At 32.4% G+C, this 20,642-nt stretch overlaps 1 protein-coding gene across 2 annotated transcripts in view; it reads left to right on the top strand.

The window, feature by feature from the left end:
• LOC107439522 (tyrosine-protein kinase Src64B) overlaps positions 1 to 20,024 on the top strand; it is a 25,276-nt gene extending 5,252 nt beyond the window's left edge. For both annotated transcript variants that reach the window (XM_043053312.2, XM_043053311.2), the window contains exons 2-11: positions 886 to 1,044; positions 3,716 to 3,809; positions 4,839 to 4,937; positions 7,093 to 7,193; positions 8,903 to 9,055; positions 12,403 to 12,567; positions 14,416 to 14,687; positions 14,860 to 15,010; positions 15,890 to 16,021; positions 19,465 to 20,024. In XM_043053312.2, the coding sequence (XP_042909246.1) occupies positions 948 to 1,044; positions 3,716 to 3,809; positions 4,839 to 4,937; positions 7,093 to 7,193; positions 8,903 to 9,055; positions 12,403 to 12,567; positions 14,416 to 14,687; positions 14,860 to 15,010; positions 15,890 to 16,021; positions 19,465 to 19,670 (1,470 nt within the window). In that variant the 5' untranslated portion in view covers positions 886 to 947 and the 3' untranslated portion in view covers positions 19,671 to 20,024. The remainder of the gene's footprint in view (positions 1 to 885; positions 1,045 to 3,715; positions 3,810 to 4,838; positions 4,938 to 7,092; positions 7,194 to 8,902; positions 9,056 to 12,402; positions 12,568 to 14,415; positions 14,688 to 14,859; positions 15,011 to 15,889; positions 16,022 to 19,464) is intronic.
• The last annotated feature ends 618 nt before the right edge of the window (positions 20,025 to 20,642 follow it).

The raw sequence follows: 20,642 nt of genomic DNA on the forward strand, positions 1-20,642 counted from the left end.
GCAAACTTGAAAAATTATTGTTTGGAAGTGAGCTGTGTTTGAACGATTTTACCTTTGACGCCGAAAAAGACGCACGTGTTATGTGTTTCATGCTGTATTTCATAACCATAAATTGTTAAAATGCTAAATATAATATTTTAGCTTATTTTGGCCTAAAATATTACAAAATAATGAAAAAAGTATGAAAAATATATTTAATAGAAATTCTCCGTCAATGGGTTAAGAAAATTACTTAAGGCAATTTTCTTATAGGCCTTATTTTCCTTACTTATTATTATTATTTTATAAAGTTAAGCGTTTTTTTAACAACTCTTTTGTGGGACCACGGAGGGTTCCATAATTTCGTAATCAACAACATAATGTGGTAAGCGTTGCGCACCGGCTACATTTACTATTCAGACTAGCTGGATGGGTTTCAAGTCACCGACGAGGAGAGACCTCAGTGTCTTAACCAATACGACATCGTGGTCCATTCCTTTTGTACTTTTTAAATTAAAGCACTCTTTTTCTGGTGCTTGCACCCTGTCCAGAAGTCAATCTCCAATGACCGACAAAATCATGTTCATTATTTTTATTAGGTTGTTTAAAAAGTTCTGCATCACCCTTGCAGCATCCCTTGCTGAAAGATCACGCTTATAGCAATAACGAATCAAAATCAGAAGTTCAGTTTTATCCAAAGTCATTTAGAGCTTATTGATGAAAGTTTAAACTAAGAACACTAAAAAAAACAACAATACAAAATGAAAATTCATAAAAGTTGAAGTTTTCGCAAAGTGTTGCAGAACTTTTTTTAACAACCTAATAGCAGTGGTACTAAATAAGCTTTGTTTTCATACCAAATTACATTTAAATCATCTAAATAACTATTCTCTCTTTCTTCTTTAGATTGATAATGAAAGAAAAATAGTCCGTTAATAGTTACCAACCAAACCCATTATTGAGAAAAGATGGGAATTTGTTGTCACTCTAAAGCAATTACAGAACCGCAATCGCCAGCTGTTGCATTTACTAAAAATGAAAGATCTGCGTCAGAGTCACCAGATAGTAAGTAAATCGCTTTTAAAATTTTTCCTCAATCGGATCTTCAGGTGATGAAAATAATCAGTTTTTATAAATTTGAAACTGAAACCCTTTATTTATAAGATAATCCACAGATTTCTAGATTTGTTGCTAGATATCTAATATTCATGCAGTTCGACAGACCAGGGTGGGCCTTGGCCTTCTCAAGTAGTTTTTCCAGGCTAACCTTTTTTTTGCTAGTTTTTTCCAAGTTTTAGTTTTTAAGACCAAAAGGTCTTTCTCTAGGCCATCTATCCATCTCAAATTCGGCCTGCCTCTTTTTCGTGTGCCAACTGGTCGGGCATTGAAAACTCTTTTTGTGTTACGGTCTTCGTCCATTCTGATAACGTGGCCTGTCCATTTTATTCTTTGTCGTTTAATAGAGTTAATAATGTCAGGTTAAGTAATAAAGCTCCAGATTTGATCTTCTAAGCCACACACCATTTTAGGTCTTTAACATTAAATTTATTTTCAATTTAATTTTTTAAGTTTAATTTCAAGTGTTTCTTTGGAATAGTTGCAGCGTCTCTCTATAAATGTTAATTTTCTGTACTTATTTTTTTTTCTTTTTAATTCCCGATTTTCTATTGGGGGGAAAATAAACATTTTGCCCTGATACGATGCCTTTACCTTAATTATTTTATATTAAAAAGAAACAATTAATTAAAAAATAATAAATTTAAAAATAATTACGCCAGAAATATAAAGTTAACCGCTGCATATGAAAAGTTGTTTTCAATTGAAATTTTTAAAAATGTGTCATCATTTGCAGTTGTACGTTGCGAATAGTAAATGTATTTACAATGTACATATGTAGCATTTCGTTAACAGAGTAACTTATCTGAAATAGTGCATATCTATATCACTCATCATCATCATAGTTGGATAGGCAGCATAACGTGAGCCAATGCCTTCCTCTGAAGATTTCTCCATGAAGACTTCCGATTTATCTTCGATCTTCAATTCTTTTCATTAATTGCAAGAAAATCAGACTCCACTGAATCAGCCCATCTCAACCGCGGCTTTCCCCGATTTCTTGTTCTAGTGGGTCTAACAACAAATGCAGAGCCTTGGCTCTATAGAGAGACAGAAAGTTCCAGCTTCCAATTCTCATATCCAAATTTCGTTTTCCAAATCGTTTCCATTAAGTCATCCGGGATTTTTTCTTCTGAGGATTTCGTAAGAAGAAATTTTTACAGGATAGAGGTGTCAACCCTATGCCCAACCCCCAACCTGGAGGACCAGCCCCCTGATATAATCCCCAGAGTCAAGGTGCCCGGTTATACCCCCAGACACTGGGTACCCATTTTAGTCGCCTTTTATGACATGCATGACCATTGGGACTATTTTTTCCCACCCGGTCACCACACGGATGTATATAGTGTGGCTTTGAGGAGAACTCCACCAGACTGGAAGTCTGGGGCTGTCTGCTGCTATGGTAACAAGTGAGAGCACATTTCTAATGGGTGTGAAATGAAGGAAAGAAGGTGTCGATTGGTTTATTCACGACGACCTACGCACTATTCACCCCACACCCCTATTCGAAGTGACCTTTCCTCGTAACCATAGTACCCGCCATGACGCGAGACGAGTATCTGGAGGAGTTCCTGAAAGCCGCCCTATATCTATATCACTGCTTTTATCCAATTTGTATTCCTAAAAAATTTTTAATTTAACGATGTTTTCATTTACAGATATGATTTTATGATTTTCGCTGCTAACCAAATGATATTTTTTTTTTTAAAAAAATCGGAATTAAAGTATTTAGATTCTGTTCTCTAAACATTTTGAAACTTTCCTTGAATGATGTCCTGGATGCTAGAATTGACGAGCGATATCGAGTCCAAAACGTAAAACTGTAAAAGCTAAAAGAAACAAAAAAAGAACTAAGTATGACTTATTAGGATGCCTCTTTTCTTCCATCTAAATTCAACCATCAAAAGGGAGTAAACGGAAGGGGGATTCTAAATTTGTTTTTTCACTTTTTTATTTAATTTTTACAAATAAACTGACGATGGATATAGATATCTATTCTATCCGCCAGTATCTTTCGAAACGTTTTGATAAGAATGGAGGAAAAAAAATTAACTGGCATTATTATGACACTCTATTTGATTTCTTTTTTCTGTCAAAATTATACCAATACAATTCTCAAATCAACATTTTTGAAACATAGTTTAGTATTACACAGTTGCCTGTTTTTAAATATATAATGAGCAATTTAAGTCAGATGAATTTTTAAGCATCTTCAAAATCGGTTTTCATTACTTTAAACAATAAAAAAGAATACATTTTGAAATATCTAAAAACGAACAAATGTGTAGTTTTAAACTACTGACTCAAAACCACAAATCACATATTTATCTTGCTTTACACTTTTGAGAAAAATTTCATAGAAGTTACACAAATTATCATTTCTCCTAATCAAATAATTTTTCTATTTTTTCCATTTTTTTTAAAAAGTCTGAGACTTTTGAATAATAAGTACCCTATCATCAAAAGTTTTTTACAAGCGAAAATTTGTCAAGAAAATGAAAATCAAAAATTCAACGTGAAATCCAAGATAACGAGTGAAAAAAAACCACAGATTTTTTCTTTCTTTCTGATTCCAGAATTTATGTAAAATAATACCATACCTATTTTTTTTTCCTTCCAGCTAGATGGGCTATCGCTCTATATTCTTTGGAGACAAAAGATGAAGCTATACTGCGCTTTTCCAAAGGAGATAAGCTGATCATTGAAGATGATAGGTAAACCAATACTCAAACACATTGTACAATCGCTTAAGCTCATACAACCATGTGGGGGATATAAAATCTCCGCACAAGAAGATTATCAATTATCAGCTCTGCACAAAACATACTATACAAAAATCATGCAAAACTAAGATACTGCATACAGAATAAGCTAAACTAATGTCCAATCTCATACAACACAAAAGCTATCGTGACTACCATTTTATAACCGTAGTTGAACAGCCTACCCAATTTCGGGTTTACGACTACAAATGTTCAACTCCGTAGCCTTGTAATTTTTAACCCAATCCGGAAGACAAGGAAACTCCTGGATCAAGTATTGGGAGAAATTTGCCATCGTGGAGAACTTTTTAATGGAACCAGCCCTCATTTGCGTTACGTGGAGAGGAAGACCAATATAACCTTCCACTGTTTGCCTGACGGAAAGGGGACTCTTAACCCATGATCCGTCTACCACTGAGGATATTTCACGTCAGCACTGTGGTCGGTGCAAGCCGGATGCGAAATTCGTATTGACCAGCCATCTCTGGGATTCGAACCCGTCTCACCTCATTGCAAGGCGAACGCTCTATCCCCTGCGCCATCACAATATGGCTATCGTAAGAGACATTTTGCATGCAGTGTTCTCTTGTTGATGTCGCTAATTAGTGAATTTTTCGTCCCGTTCGTGACCTTGTTTAAGCATAATATGTATCTATAGTTTGTATAAGCTAAGAACTCTTCCTGCCACAAAGTCTGAGGCAGTCTGGTGCTATGGAAACAAGAATGGCCCATTTTAGGGAGGGTAGCTTTACTCTAGGATTAACACAATAGACCAATGAAAGAGATTCAAATTCTCTCGCCGACCCGAGAAGAAACCACACCAAAACAGTGACCCCGCACCCCTATTTGAAATAGTCATACCTCGTTACCATAGTCACCGCCACAGGTCGAGACGAATGTCTGGGAGAGTTCTTATTTTAGACAAACTATATAGGTTTCTTTTATTTGTGAAACTAATTGAGAACGTTAATGTTTTTGCAGTGACCCCGACTGGTTCTTAGTACGTCATAAAAAGACACACAAGAGAGGATTTGCTCCAAAAACCTATTTAATATTAGATACAATAGCTGGTGAAGAGGAGTAAGTACAAGTAATGATACTTATACTATTCTTTAAAAGTAATATGGCAAATTTTAAATTTAAACACTTCTGCACTACTATTTTATCATTTGCTTGTTTCGCTATCCAAAAAACGGTTTATTTATAACTGTACAACAACTACTTTATGCTTATAACTTTAAAACCCTGCCCATGTAGATAGCCTAGAATACTGCTAACTAGCCGAGAATACACATATTTTGCTTTCGAAAAAACTATGTACGATTAAATGCAATAAAATAAAAAGGACATTCTTATTGAAAAATCTAATTCTTTTTCCATGTAATGATAAAGGAAAAGCAACATAAGCATTGACAAGTATTCCAGCGTAATTCCAGTTGTATAGTATAATTATAAGTAAAATTTTTATATAATAAAGTAGTATAATATGTTATACTAGCTGGTAGCGGCGTCTTCATTGAAAAATCTGGGCAAAATTACTCCATCTGTCTACGTAATACTGATTTCACTTCAGTCTTCAGAAGTGAATTAATCGCAATTGAGCAGGGCATCGATGCTATAATCAACGAGAGTGACTTTGGAGATCTTTGGATCCTGTCGGACAGTCGCAGCTCCCTTCAACACCTACACAATTGGACTAAAATTGGAGACAAAACAGGCATCTCCATCCTTCTTAAACTTCAACTTATTTCAAAGTACCACGACATTCATCTTCAGTGGATACCATCCCACGTTGACATCTTTGGCAATGAGCAAGCGGATCGCTTGGCCAAGGAGGGCTGTAGTCATTCAACACCTTCGTCCTCAACCCTTACCTACTCAGAGAATCAGTCCAAAATCAAAAGCCATCTATCAAAAAAGTGGAGGATCCCCCACTCTCATAACTGGTATGCGGCCAAGGAACCGGGCTCTTCACTTGTTCGTATAGGTGATAGAGCGTCTCAAACAGCAATTGCCATATTAGCAAGTGGACACACGAATAGTCTCTCATACTTCGAAGGAAGAAAGACTTATGCAGTCTGCTCCAAATGTGAAGCCCAACAGGCCTCTGCCGAACATATCCTTGACTGCTTGGGCCTTTCCAAGGAGGACTTATACGCTACTCCACTTGTTGTCATCGACTTTTTGAGGGTCAACAACCTATTGTATCTTGTCTGACTCCGTCAGACAATTGGAGGATAAGAAACAACAACAGCAACAATATGTTATACGTTTGTATAAACAAACGAGATGGCTTACATTATTTCTCTGCTAAAGCTGAACTGAATGTTTTGAGAACGTGAGTTGAATTACACAAGAGCTATATTTTCTATAGATTGAACCAAAACAAAAAACTTGTTGGGTGCAGGTATACCTGGAATCGTAAGGCTCTTGTTTATTTAAAAAAATTATTAAAGAAAAAAAAAGGCTGACACCTTGATGGAACTTTGCTAAGTTAGCAAAAGATGCATGTAGACATTTGCACACAACCAAGTTACTTAAGCACCAAATTAGATTCAATTTTCATAATACTTTACTGTTTCAAATTAGTCTAGCGAACGTCTTTTCTAATTCTTGTTATAAGTAATTTAACTTTTCCTTTTATTCCTTTCTCTTTCCTAGCTTTTTTTTCTATCGGAACTTGTTTACCCAACCTCGTTACAATTTGTAAGTTAGAAAATTCTAAAAACACGTTGCGTTATTTATAATAAATATATTTAAAACGAAACAAGTACTATCCGAAGCAAATTGATGTTTTCAATCGAATAGTAATAGCTTTATTTATTTATTTACTTAACTTTCATTTTTGTCAATTATTATTTTTCAAATTAATGCAACATTCATTGGCCAAATGTGATTCCGTTTGATTCAGAAAAAACTAAGACATTTATCAAAACTCTAAAAACAGACTAATTCGTAACACCTTTTTCAATACAGGGTTATTCATAATTCCCTCCGGGGTTTCGAAGAGTTATAGTAAAAAATCGAAGACAAATATGGCAAAAAAGAACATATGAAATTATTCCGAAAGTATTCAAGTTTTAATTTAAGCAGTTGCCGGTAGATGGCAGTAACATGTACCACTGAAGCCAGTTGTAGTAAACATAAGGTTGTAGTAAACAGAGGGAATTATGAATGACCCTGTACAGACATGCAAAGCTCTCTCTAACTGGTTAATAAAATTTTAAATTTTCAGATGGTTTTTCGGTGAAGTAGTAAGAGCAGACGCCGAAAGACTGCTATTGCAGCCAGAAAATGCTTCAGGCACTTTTATGGTTAGAAACAGCCGCATACCAGGTATTATTAAACTTAATGCATTTACGACCAAACTTGCATTATTTTATTTCATTTCTATTACTTTCTTATTTACCAATAGTTTCAAATTTTTTGATTAGAAAAGTATGCAAATTTTCTCACCATTTTAAATAATATAATTTTAAATGAAAGGATATAAAATTTGAACGAAATCTGTCGAATAGTGCTTTAGAAATGAAAGTTTACAAATGCAACTTTTTTGAGATTTTATTACTCAGAATCTATTCTCGCGAATTTTGTACTTTGACATCTAAAATTACATAGTTTTAAATGGGGTAAGACCTTCTAATGCAAATTTTTTTCGCATTTATTAAAGCAAATAATTATTAAAATTCATATTTTGTAAGAAATTATCTATAGATAAACTAGTTTTATTACTGTGAGCAAAAAATGTTTTATTCTTTAAAAACTTTCCGAGTTATAATGAAAAACGCAAAAAGTGAAATTCACATTAAGGGGCCAAAACTTTCAACCACTCTCCACACTAAACTATTAGGGCCATAGTTCCGCCCCTATCCCCCGAAGGGGCATGTGTACAAGCGCACTGTTTCAGATTGCAATTTCCCCCATTGATGATTAAAAATCAAAATACGTCGATAATAGGGTATGTTTATTAAGAGAAAATGGGCTTTCATTGTCTGTTTCAGTATTTAATTAACAATTAGCACTAATTAATTTATATACTGGAGATTTTCCTTTAGAGTTATTAAGATTGAGAATTAGTTTGCGAAAATCCGATTATTAGAACCGAAGTTTTTTGGGTGAAATCTTTTTTATTTTACACTCTGTACAAAAATAAAACAGAATCTTAATGTTATTTTTCTTTCATGGCCCAAATAAATACAAACGCTTTAAGAGATTGTTCGCAATAAATTTCAATAAAAATATGTTTCAGTTGGTTAATAAAATACTTATCATATATTGGCATTTGAAGAAATATCATAACAATAAATTTACAACAAAAAATATATATAAAAACAATAAATTAGTAAATTATTAAGCTTGGAACACAACAAATTTTTAACTCATATATTGAAAATCATGTTTAGTAACAACAATTACTTAAAATGCATTATAAATAAACACATACTTGTTCAATAATTCAATAAACATGAAATACTGGGTTCCTTAATGACCGCCTTTAATATATATTTTTAGAATCCTAGATCAAAAATAAAGTTTTAAAACCTTACGCCTTAAAACCAGTTTATTTGTCAGAAGAAGAAAAAAAGGGATTAGGAAATTCTTACCGAGAGGAGAATTTATTTTTATTGAATGACGGGTTATAAGAAAACTCAAATTCCAAAACAAAACTAATCACTTAAAAACCAACAGCTCTGTTGTTCTAAAAAATGTCTTCTAATTTTATCGTCTGCTTTTATTTATTGAGTATAGCAAAATGCGGCGTGCTCTCTGCTTTCGCTTATAGCACTGCGTTTCAATAGGTAAGGCTTAATTTGGCCTATCAAGATTTATATTTTTTATATTTATTTAACTTTTATTTATTTTTATTTATTTCTTTATGTGTTTAGTTTATTTTCATTCATGCTTTTGCCAGCCCGTTATTTTTTTAATATTTTTACTTTTATTCATGCTTTTGCTAGTCAATTATTTTTTTAATATTTTTAGACTTTATAGGGTATTGATTATGAAACTCCTTGTAATGAAACATTTATGAACTTTAATTTTAGGTGCTTATGCACTCTCCATCAAAGATATTACAGCTGACACAAATGAAATTGTCGTGAGACATTACAAAATCAAAACCTTGGACAGAGGAGGATACTTCATTTCGAAAGAATCTACTTTTGACACACTGCAGCAACTTATAGCTCATTACAAAGGTAAAAAACTTTTCTAGTCTCCTTCAGTAGTTATAAATATAAAGTGTTTTTTTAAAGTTATTTTTCTTGTAAGCTACACATTTATTAATCCATTATACTATATTTAAATAAAAAGTAATAAGCAAGTAGTTGCTTTTACCTTTTTGCAGTTGTTAAATCTTAATTTTTCCTTTTCTGAAAGAGTGGGAGATTTCTAATCAGAAAGGAAAGGAAAAATCATTCAAAATTTGTTAATTCAACTTGTTAATTAATAAAATCTTCACCTATTTTAGACTATTTGATTGACCTGTTGCCCAACAGACACTTAAGTCTTAAGTTCACTGCGTAATTTTAGTTCAATGTGTGTTTACTAACATATTGGAAACGTAATAGTACAGACTGGTTATGTTGAAGTTACTGAGAAAATCCGAAATGTGTGGACTGCTGAGAATGGTTCAAAAAGTTAATTTTAATTTTAGTAGTTAATTTTTTTTAAAAATTTTATAAACATCGTTGAATAGTTAACCCAATTTTGTGCTTACAGCTGCTAACGCTCAACTCCGTAGCTTTGTAATTTTGAACTAAATCCAGAAGACGAGGGAACTCCTGGATCAAGTATTGGGAGAAATTTGCCTTCGTGGAGGAGTTTTTGATGGAATTAATCCGCATTTGCGTTACAGGGAAAGGAAAACCTCCCACGATTAATCTGACACTGCACGGTGACTCTAACCCATGATCAGTCTACCACTGAGGATATTTTACCTCAGTACCGTGGTCTGTGCGAACCAGGTGTGGAGTTCGTATCGACCAGCCATTGAGATACGAACCCGGGTCACCTCGCTGGGAGGTGAGAACTCTATCTCCTAAGTCTCCACTTCTCAACTATGTTTAATGTCCGAAACACTTTTTCAATGTCATTAATTCTCACTTAAGTAGGTAATATCAACGTTCGTTATGCACTAATGGTAAATATTGTATGCCATCACCCATATACACTGTCATCACTGAATACCGAATCACCGAAGTCGAGTATCTCAGACTACGGATGATAACTTGGAGAATGATAACGGATGATAACTTGGATCACTGAGGATGATAACTTGGATCAAACTGAGAACTGATAGAGGGCGTGCAGTATTGATCCTCGTTAAACTGTTCTGCTGTCAATTGCTCGACTTCACAACCAGTTCGTTGGACTAGGAAAGTGGAGGAACCATCTTCTCTGTAGAGGATCAAATTTGTGATGGCATGTCTTCAAATCATCCCTGGGAATGTTTCCTAAACCGTCGTTAATAGCCCATTGTGCAGCTCTAGTACGACGTAAGTAAATGACTACTACTACTACATGAACAACATTTGAATATCTGCGCCAATTACGCAACGTTTCTTGTCTACAATTTGCTACAAATTTTCGGACGATACTGCAACATTTTTCCTTTCTCTGCAATCTCACATGAAATTTACAAGAAAAAGGGTTTTATTGCAATTTATCTACATTATTACAAAAACTGCATCGTTTCATAAAATTTGCCTTTTTATTTTTTCAAAAGAAAAAAAAATTAAAGGAGCGAATTTTAAAAAAAGTACACAATGCCAACTTAGATCTTGTTAATCTCAGAGCTCTACCTAAGCTTCTCAAAGAGCTTAAAATATTTTATTAATAATTTATTTTTTCTGTTTAAATTTGCAGGGTTAAAACATTCAAATCTAATTGGAAGGAAAAACCACATATTTTTTAAATGCTGATTTTTTAAAACAAGAAGCTTCCGATATTTTTTTGCTATCATCGACATAAAATTAATAAAATTTGCCTGCAAATTATTTATCTTTAACTTAACGGCATTTTCCAGAAATATTTATTTATGATCCCTTCTTAATATTATTCTCTGTGATTATTTTGTATTTGATTTTGATTATAATTTAAAATTAAAGCTTCATATCTATAAGTGTTGTTCCTTTATTTATTACATTATAAAGAAATCAGACGATATTACCTTTTTCTTCATCATTTTATTGCATTCAGTCAACGCATTAATAAATACAAAAAAATTTAAAATTCTAAAACAACTTTTCTCACTGTTGCTCACTAACCTCTTTGACCAAAAAAAATTCATAAGTTTTGATTGTAACCAAAAATTCAATAAGAATTTAAAAAAACATACTCGTATATGAAGTTATGGCAACCCGGCAAAATATTAAGATTACACCAATAGAATGAGAAATTAAATATCTAGAACCAAATCTATGTTAATACAAAAATCTTTTACTTATATACAAACTTTTATATTCTAGTAAAATGTCATTAGCGAATTAACGTGCCGCTATACTTGAGCAAATTTGGAATTTACATACACATACATAATCCTCTTCAGTCCGAATTGGAGCATGAGGCTTTTATTATAGCTTTCCATTTCACTCTATTATTGCTTTCGTAGGCCATTAAGTCAACGGGGATGTGATTGTTCTTGTTTTCCAGTGGCGTCATCTATGGCCAAGAATTTGCCAAGGTATGGCGGACCCATTCATATATCCATTCATCCGCAGAACATAATTTTGACTTGAACCACAGAGCGATCAATTTCCAATTCTGTACCCCCAGAGATATAATTTGTTATGGGAACATGGATGACTTTATGATCCGACAGATTTAACGTGTACCAGTCACCATTCACTACATGGGAAGTCTTCGGCCGGCTGGTTTCGAACTCCCGTTCTCATGAACGTGAGTCCAGAGCCTCTCCAACCAGGCTACCTGGCCATCTCATTCTAATTCTGGCCAGATACTTTGCCTCTCTCCATGTCTTTCCTATTGCTTTCAATTCGTCTACAGTGGTCAGCTGTTCAACTTAGGTCAGCTTAGCTACTTAGGTCAGCTGTTCAACGACGGTTATAAAATAAAATTCGTTTACAAACATAATACGCCAAGTGTTTTTTGGTTCTCCTCTTTTTCTTTTGCCCTGAGGGTTCCAATTAAAAACTTGTTTCACTTTAAATTTTCCAGGTTTGCGTAGAACATAACCAATCCATTTACGTTTCTTTACTTTCCAGATCTATCGGTTTCTGTTTTGCTTTTTAAAAGATTTCTGCACTACAAATTTCATAGAACCACTCGATACGCAAAATCGATAGATATATTAATGTCGATAGATATACTAAATAGATTAAACAGGACCCGAAGAAGTTATGCTTTACAATAAATTTGGAAAAACAAAATTTTGAAATTAGAATCAAGCATCTCTATGCATATATGCATGTATAGAAAATCCTAACTCTCGGGGACAGTGTTTACTTTTTTTTTCCCCCGACAGTATGAATACTTTTTTAACGAAGTCAGACAAAGACTAACATTTAAAGTTTTACTTTTACAGTAAGTGCGAATGGATTATGCAGGAAACTGGAAAAGGCTTGCCTGAGACCAAGACCTGTTATAACTGGGCCTTTACCGGATAATCGAGATGAATATGAAATTCCATTTAACAGCTTGACATTCATTCGACAGCTTGGAAAAGGAAACTTCGGAGAAGTATTTTTTGGTAAGATTCGACATGATTCGTGCGCAATGTATGCTTAACTGTTAACATACCTGAAAATTATATTCTTCAGATGCTTATAGTGATTAAAAAGTCTCACAATAGTCCAACTTCTCGAGAAATCTAAGTCAAAAATTCTGTGCATAAATACTTTTAACAAATTCATATCGAACTCCAAAATTGAAAAACTTTGAAATCAATAGTTTTTTTTTTAAAGAAAAATAATTCTATGACAATAAAAGTATATGTCTTTTCTTCCATTTAAATAGGAGAAAATGTCGTAAGGTAGTAGATTCGGTAATTTACGTCCAGTTACTTAAGGCGGTTAAAAACGCAACCCACGGAATTCACGATTTTTTTATGCAATGAATACAGCGTTATCCAACCGGGGTCGGGGGGGGGGACGAGAATAAATTCTTTTATACGATCCCCACCGGTGGCCCATCAAGCCATATATTAAAAACACATAACTATTATATTAAAAACAATATATTAAAATATTAAAAACAAAATATATTAAAAACAAAATTAAGACATATTAAAAACCAAATATATAAAAAACAAAATATATTAAAAACAAAATACATTAAAATATATTAAAAACAAATTATATTAAAAGAAAAAAACTCTCTCTGTAACCCGTATTTGCATTACAGGGAGAGGAAAACAACAAAAACCTCTGACAGTCAGCCTGACGGCAAGGGAATTCTAATCCATGATCCGTCTACCACACTAAGGGCATTTTACGTCAGCACTGTGGTTGGTGCGAGCCGGGCGCAGAATTCGTATCACCCATCCAAAGTCAAAATTCGAACATGGGTCACCTTATTGGATGGCGAACGTTATATCCCCTGAGCCACAACAGCTTTGCTTAAATATTTAAAGAATTTTATGTGTGAGACAAATACTAAAACAAAATCATACAAGTTCCTAAAATAAATTCTAGTTAAGAAATGCTCGTGGCGGTCAGCAATTTCGTGACCAACTGCATGATGGTGGTAATATTTTAAGCATCGAGCACCGACTGCTTAGCTGGTACTCATTTGATCTGAAGTCACCAGGGATAGAACCTCAGTCATTCACAATATCCTCCAACCATTGTATTATCTAACTCTTGCACAGTGTGTAAAATAAAAATAAATAAATGAATTTAAAAAAAAGAAAAAGAAAACACCACAATAACTTGCGATTTAGTGAAGAGATTTTCCCGTACTTAAAAACAATTTTAATGGTTCGCGAGCCTCAACTAGATATGCTAATTAATTAGTGCAGACGATATTTTAAGTTACGATGTCAGGCACAAAAGCTTATAACTCAATGACAATAAAAATAACCTTCTTTTCGGCGAATTTGGACTTTTGGCTGTCAAATTATGAAGGGGGGGGAGTAATTGCAATTATAGAAATATATAGTAGTATATATAGTATATTAGTTGCAGTTATAGAAAACATGTTCCCAATAGTTTAGATAGGAAATCTTTCCTAAGTTTAGACACTTATTTGATGTTAGGTTCATTTTTTCAAACTTTCGATCCCTCTTCTGGCTTTCTGTCATATTTTGAGAGTCAAATCCGAAAATGGTGGGGGGGGGGGGNAGAGAAAGTATATATTTTTTAGCTCTTTTTTTTTGTAATTTAAATATCGTTTGCTGAAATTAATTTGCAATTTATCATGTTGAAATTAATTATGATCAAACGCCTCAAAATATTAAGATTGTATTCCAGTGCATGGAAATAAGATCATTAAATTAAAAATTATTCACGTGTTCCGTTTTTTTTAAAATTAGCTTGCCAAATTTTAATTGGGTCGTCAAAAATAGTGTTTTAGTTAGCTGATTACAATTCTATTTCAGGTCATTGGAATGGAACGTTAGAAGTTGCCATAAAGCGCTTAATAAATAATGGTGTTCAATCAAACGACTTCAAAAATGACTTCAAACGAGAAATCTCTGTAATGAAGGCAATTAGTCATCCCAACATTGTAAGATTATTTGCAGTCTGCACAGAAAAAGAACCTTACTGTATAGTTATGGAATATCTCTGCAATGGAAACCTGCAACAATATTTAAAAACTCATCAAGGAAAGCAATTAAGACTACCTTCTTTAGTAAACATGGCTGCTCAAGTAAGAAATTACTGAAATATTTCAGTTGTTCGAGATTATCTTTCAAACAATATTCTGTAATTTTAACCGATGCTTAATCTTTAAAAATAGTATATTCGCTTGCAAAGATAATAGTGAATTATATAATTAAAAGTAGTTCAGAAAACAACTCATGACATCTTTATTCTTTCAGATTTCAAATGGAATGAAATATCTTGAAACTGAGAAACTAATACACAGAGATCTTGCTGCTCGCAATATTTTAGTGGGTGAAGCTAGCATAGTGAAGCTAGCAGATTTCGGTTTAGCTCGAATAATGGATGAAGAAGTCTATGTAACCAGCGGTAAGCAGCCGAAATGTCAATTAAAAATCAACTTGATACTGTGAAAATAAATAAGATAAATACAAAAGAAACATCCACTTAATAAAATTTTTTAAAGCAATGTAATTAAAAAAGAGTGTAACATAAATTACACGCAGAAACGTTTAATGTAAATATGACACAATTTCTTAGAATTTTGTGACTTTTTGTACAACATATAATTTTTTTATTGTTAATATTTTCTAATAACTTGTTATGTAACCGTAATAATGCACAAAATATTAAAAATTTAATTTAAACAAATTTCTTTACACATTAGTTATTCTTTCACAATCCAGTAATTTTGAATGCTTTTGGGCAATATAAGTATATAATACTACGATTCAGTCTTTCTAGTGTTAAGTATAATCTAAAGGTCGTTGTTTTAAGGTACAAAAACGTGATTACGTTATGTGTTCTTATAAGAAATATTGTGCGGTAAGCTATTAAATGGAATTTTTTTTTATTCATGTATTTAATATTGTAAAAAAATTAAATTATTATTACTAATATAAAATCGAGGTTCCGAACGATTAATGACCCTTGACAGCGATTGACGAGGAAAAAAAAGAAAAAAAAGCTACCGAAAAGTCTCAGTTTTAGTTTTACTCTCATAAACCATTTTAAGCACTTGGTATAAACGAGACATTTTCGAATACATTTATATTTTGTTTTAACGCATTATTTTTCAAAATAATAACCTACAGATAGTTTTTATAGGGCATACTTACATAGTAAATAATAGTGTTTAAAGGACCTTGCACAACTAAAACGGTTAGCGTGTATTTTTAGTTCTTTTTAAATTGAATAATACAATATACTTTCAAAGAACTTGAGTGAAGTAGTAAATGTAATTTTCAGGAGGTAAATTACCTGTAAAATGGACTGCTCCAGAAGCATATGTATCAGGAGAATTCACGATAAAAGCAGATGTGTGGTCTTTTGGTATTGTTTTGTTCGAAATATTCACTCACGGAGAATCTCCATACCGAGGTACAGTATTTTATTTTAAAAAACAATCTTACAATTTCAAATAAATTTTTATTGATTCAGTCTGATAATCAGTGAAAGTTTAAACAAGCATTAAAAACTTTATACAGGCGGTTTTACGCAGGGACAATTTTGATCGAAAACAAAGATGCATAATTAAAAATTGCGGGCGCGTTTTTTTTTTTTTGATTGAGGTGATAGTTTTAATCAGGTTCCGATAAACCGCATTAAAAATTTAAATAATACACTGAAACCTCTCTGGAGTGAACAACTCTCTGTTCCACTGTAAAATGGTCGTTAATTGAGGTTGGTCGTTCTTAGGGGTTACCTTCATTGACTTCTAAATGTTATCTAAGTATATGAGTTTTCGCTAGTAATTTTAATTTTACTCAGTGTCATTTTCTTGGCGCGAAAATGCCAGTTGGCGTCAGGAAAACCGGATCGTTGAAGAAAATTTAGTGTCAATAAAAATGATCCCTACTGATATAATTATGAGTGAAAATAACTTTACCTATTGGGTATACTATAGCCTACGTCACAGGTTGTGTTATTCCTACTAAATTTAACCCATGAACGGCATTTTCTGCGAGCCTAACTTCAAGCCACAAATAAACAAACGAAGTGTTTGATCGTTTAAATAGCCGCTCGCCAGATTTTATTGCATTATAAAGAAAAGTAATTGATATTCGATTTTTGATTAATAATTGATTTATGTGGATAGTGGCATAGAATTTAGCATTGCGTCATGGTAAATGTTATTCCTACTAAGTGGAAGTAGTTGTGTTTTTTTTATATTATACCCAATTATGAATGATATTAAACAAATGAACAATTACATTTTTTTTTTAAAGTTTTCTTTTAATTCCATATCATAAAAATTAGTTAGCTTTAAAAAAAGACGAGACGAATTTAGTTTGCTTGAGATGTTTAGTTTTTTTTCTATAATAACTTTTTTTTTCTAATTTAACTTTGAATTCTAAAAATAAATCATTGATAATATTGTCTTTAGTGCACACTCAGTGTAATATGAGATTGTAGATCTAAATCAGAGATCGTCAAAAAGAGCTCTCTAAATAAGAACCTCACCAAATATTTTGAATACATATTTTAATCTACTTATTTGCTTTGTTAATATTTTTTGTTTCGATATGTTTTCGTGTTTCCTTATTTGACCTTTACCGCATTTGGTGTAGAGGTTTGCCTGATCTGTGGTATCGTAGTCTCTCCTTAACGTTTCTTCAACACAAAGTGTATGGAAAAAATTCCGCACCTCCCAAAAGTGATCGTAAATAGAGGTCGCTATGGTTTGTCTAAAGTAAGAGCTCCCCTATCCATTCGTTGGGACCCGTAGCGGTGACTATGGTAACAAGGTATAACTATTTAAAGTAGGGGTGGTTGCTTAGGACAGGTTTTGACTTGGGTCGGATTATACTTCAGTCCATTGTGTTAGTTTAAGAGAAGCTGCCCTCCATGAAGTGCGCTATTCTAGTTTCCATAGCAGTAGAAGGCCTCAGACACGGTGGCGGGGGGAGTTCTTACCGTAGACAAACTATACACAGAGGTGGTCTTTCCTGAAGGTTTCACTGTATAAAGTTATTTTATTTATTCTCTATTAAAAATAAATGAACCGCTATTAGGTTATAATTTTATAGCATCAATTCGTAACAATTTTTAACGTTTTATTATTTTCACCCTAAAATACACGTAATTGAGAAAAAAATATTATGAGACCTAGTTCTTTTTTCTTTGGAAATAAGCACCGTTTGATAGAGATTCTTATAATTTAGTAACTCACCGCACTGTAAAAGAAATTATACTAACATAAATTGTAAATGTTATAATTCAGAAAATGCATGCAAATAAAGCTTAATGTAAGCAATTTTCAAATTTATAATTTCTATTTTTTCAATAAAACTTTTAATCATTGGTTTTTATTATGCAATTCGTCATTCTATCATGCATAATGCAGTAATTGTGGCTTAAAAAAAGCAATACTTTGTCTCGAATAATTTCACTCGTAAAAAATGACAAAATAATCGGTCATCTGTGAACTTATTATTTTGCAAATAGCTCAAAATGTGAGTTTCAGGAAATATGCAGGCATAGCTTGAGATGACTCGTTAAAATATATATATAACACAAAAGACGAGTTAAGAAGAGGAACATAGCTTGATATGCGCGTTTGTAAAAATTGACATACTGCCAAAAATGCGCACTTAAGAAAATAGAAATAAATTGAAATGCCTAAACACAAACAAAAATGCCGACTTAAAAAATTGGATATAACTTGAAATGCCTAGACATAGCAAAAAATGCACACTTAATGAAAAGAGAAATAACTTGAAATGCCTAGAGATAGCACAAAATATGCCTGTTTAATTTTAAACATTGAGTTCCTATTTCTAACATCTACGTTACTCTAATGGGAAAAAAAAAATAATGGAAAAATACTCATTCTTGATTATGTACAGTATCACACTGAATAACTTTCGTTCAAATGATCGGATTTTCACGTACTAAGTGCCAATCTTAATGGTTACTGGGGGTGACCTCAAATATGCTAATTGTTTAGTGCTTTCTATAAATTAAGTTATGAAATCAGACACAAAAACGTACTTTCTCTAAATAAACATATATTTTTTTTTACGTATTTGGATTCCTAATCTTCAAAATATAGGGGGTAGCCGCAATCTGGGAAATGTGGTCCCCATAGTTTCATCAGGGGAGCGATTCAAAGTTTGAACCCCGTAATGTTAGTTTCACTTTTTGCGTTTTTAGTCATATTTTAAAAACTAATTAAGCAAACAAAATCAACATGAAACTTCGCTAAGTGATTTTTAAACCCCACGAATAATTCGTAACAAGTAAAATCTTGTAAACATAATATTCATTCAAAGAATTTAAAAAAAAAAAAAAAAAATAAGAAAACGGAATCAACTGTCCTGTTTAATTTAAGTCTCTTTTCTTTTCTTTTTTCTTCAAACGCACATTTCTAGCTATGTTTATTTTCTTCATTTTTTTTCAAGCGCGTGTTTTAAGCTATAATCAAAGTAAAAAGTTCAACGATGAGTTATAACAATGATTTAAAACTGAATATAAATTATATATATATATATATACTGAGGGCTTCTCACACTATTGTATTGATCTATTTTGCTTTGGCTACATTGATACAATATTAGAAAGCACTCCTTTTTGCGGATATAATCGTGTGAGCAGATTAAAAGATATANTCCAATAGCAGGTTTGCTGATATTGACAAGTGGCATGCATTAGAAACAACAACAACCGTCACCGGTTAGATTGCAAGAGAATCTTCTCTCTTCCTCTGTATCTCTCTCTCTCTCTGTATATATATATATATATATATATTGATATTGTAATAAAATTATTGAATACATATTGTATACACTGAATACATATAGTATAAAATTATCCTTTTGCAGATATGAAAAATTTTCAAGTTGTAGAAGCCTTGAAAAAAAATTACAGAATGCCAAAGCCTTCCGATCCAGAGTGCTCAGACGCTGTTTACGAGATTATGCTGCAATGTTGGAAGAAGGAGGCTGATGAAAGACCAACATTTGAATTTCTTTATCATTATTTCACCGATTATTACGTCACATCTGAAAAATCATACAGAGAAGCTTAATGAATAATATCATTTATCAAGAAACTACACTAATGAAACTATTGTTCAAAAAATTATGCATCCTACCTTATAAATTCTCATAGTAATAACCTGGAAATATACTGAAACTCTTAATCTTAAGTACAATGAGTCCCACACCAAATTGGCGACATGACAGCTGTAGTATATCCAGCATTCCATTTTTTTTATTTTGTTTATTCCACTGTGTTCTTGATCCCTCATTTACCGTTGAACTGCTTCAGAAAATTAAAAACAACCGAAACGTCATTTTGTACATAGAACTACAAATTCTGTATGCTGTTTAAATTCACAAAAAAGTAATTATGTAAATAAAAACTTCTTGACAAAAAAAAATGTGTTTTGAATACAAATAAGTATGCTTATCTATGTTGGTTTGATTAAATGAAGCACTTACAGGGTGCGTAGCCAGATTTTTCAATATAAAATAGGCACCTTTTAAGTACTTTTTAAGCACTCAAAAAATATTTTTTAATCACTTTCCAAAAACAAAACAAAAAATTATATTTAGGATTTGTACAGTAATAAAAATTATTTTGTTTCTATCGTTTAAAGTTCTTTATTTTATAATCATAAAATTCAAAAACATTTTCAAAAACTTTACATAATCATGATAACTAGTAACAACTAGTTTCTGATTGCAGAGAAAATTGTGAAAATTATGAATTTTTTTTTGTAATTTATGACAAAGAAAAAATCTCTTTTTAAAAGGTAGAAAATTAAGCACTTTTTACAAACCTCGAATGAAATAAGGACCCTTAAGGGCTTTTAAAAAACGTAAATCAAAAATAAGCACCTTTAAGTTCTTTTTAAAAACGCTACGCACCATGACTTAAGTTGCGAATGAATGGCCTGAAGTTACGAATTTGAAAACTATTTAGTTCAGAAATTTTCAATGCAGGATGAATGAGAATCAAACAATAACCATCATTGACTAACAATAACTTCCGAAAA

The sequence above is a fragment of the Parasteatoda tepidariorum genome, chromosome 4 (genome assembly GCF_043381705.1).
Source record: "Parasteatoda tepidariorum isolate YZ-2023 chromosome 4, CAS_Ptep_4.0, whole genome shotgun sequence".
NCBI classification, from domain to species: domain Eukaryota; kingdom Metazoa; phylum Arthropoda; class Arachnida; order Araneae; family Theridiidae; genus Parasteatoda; species Parasteatoda tepidariorum.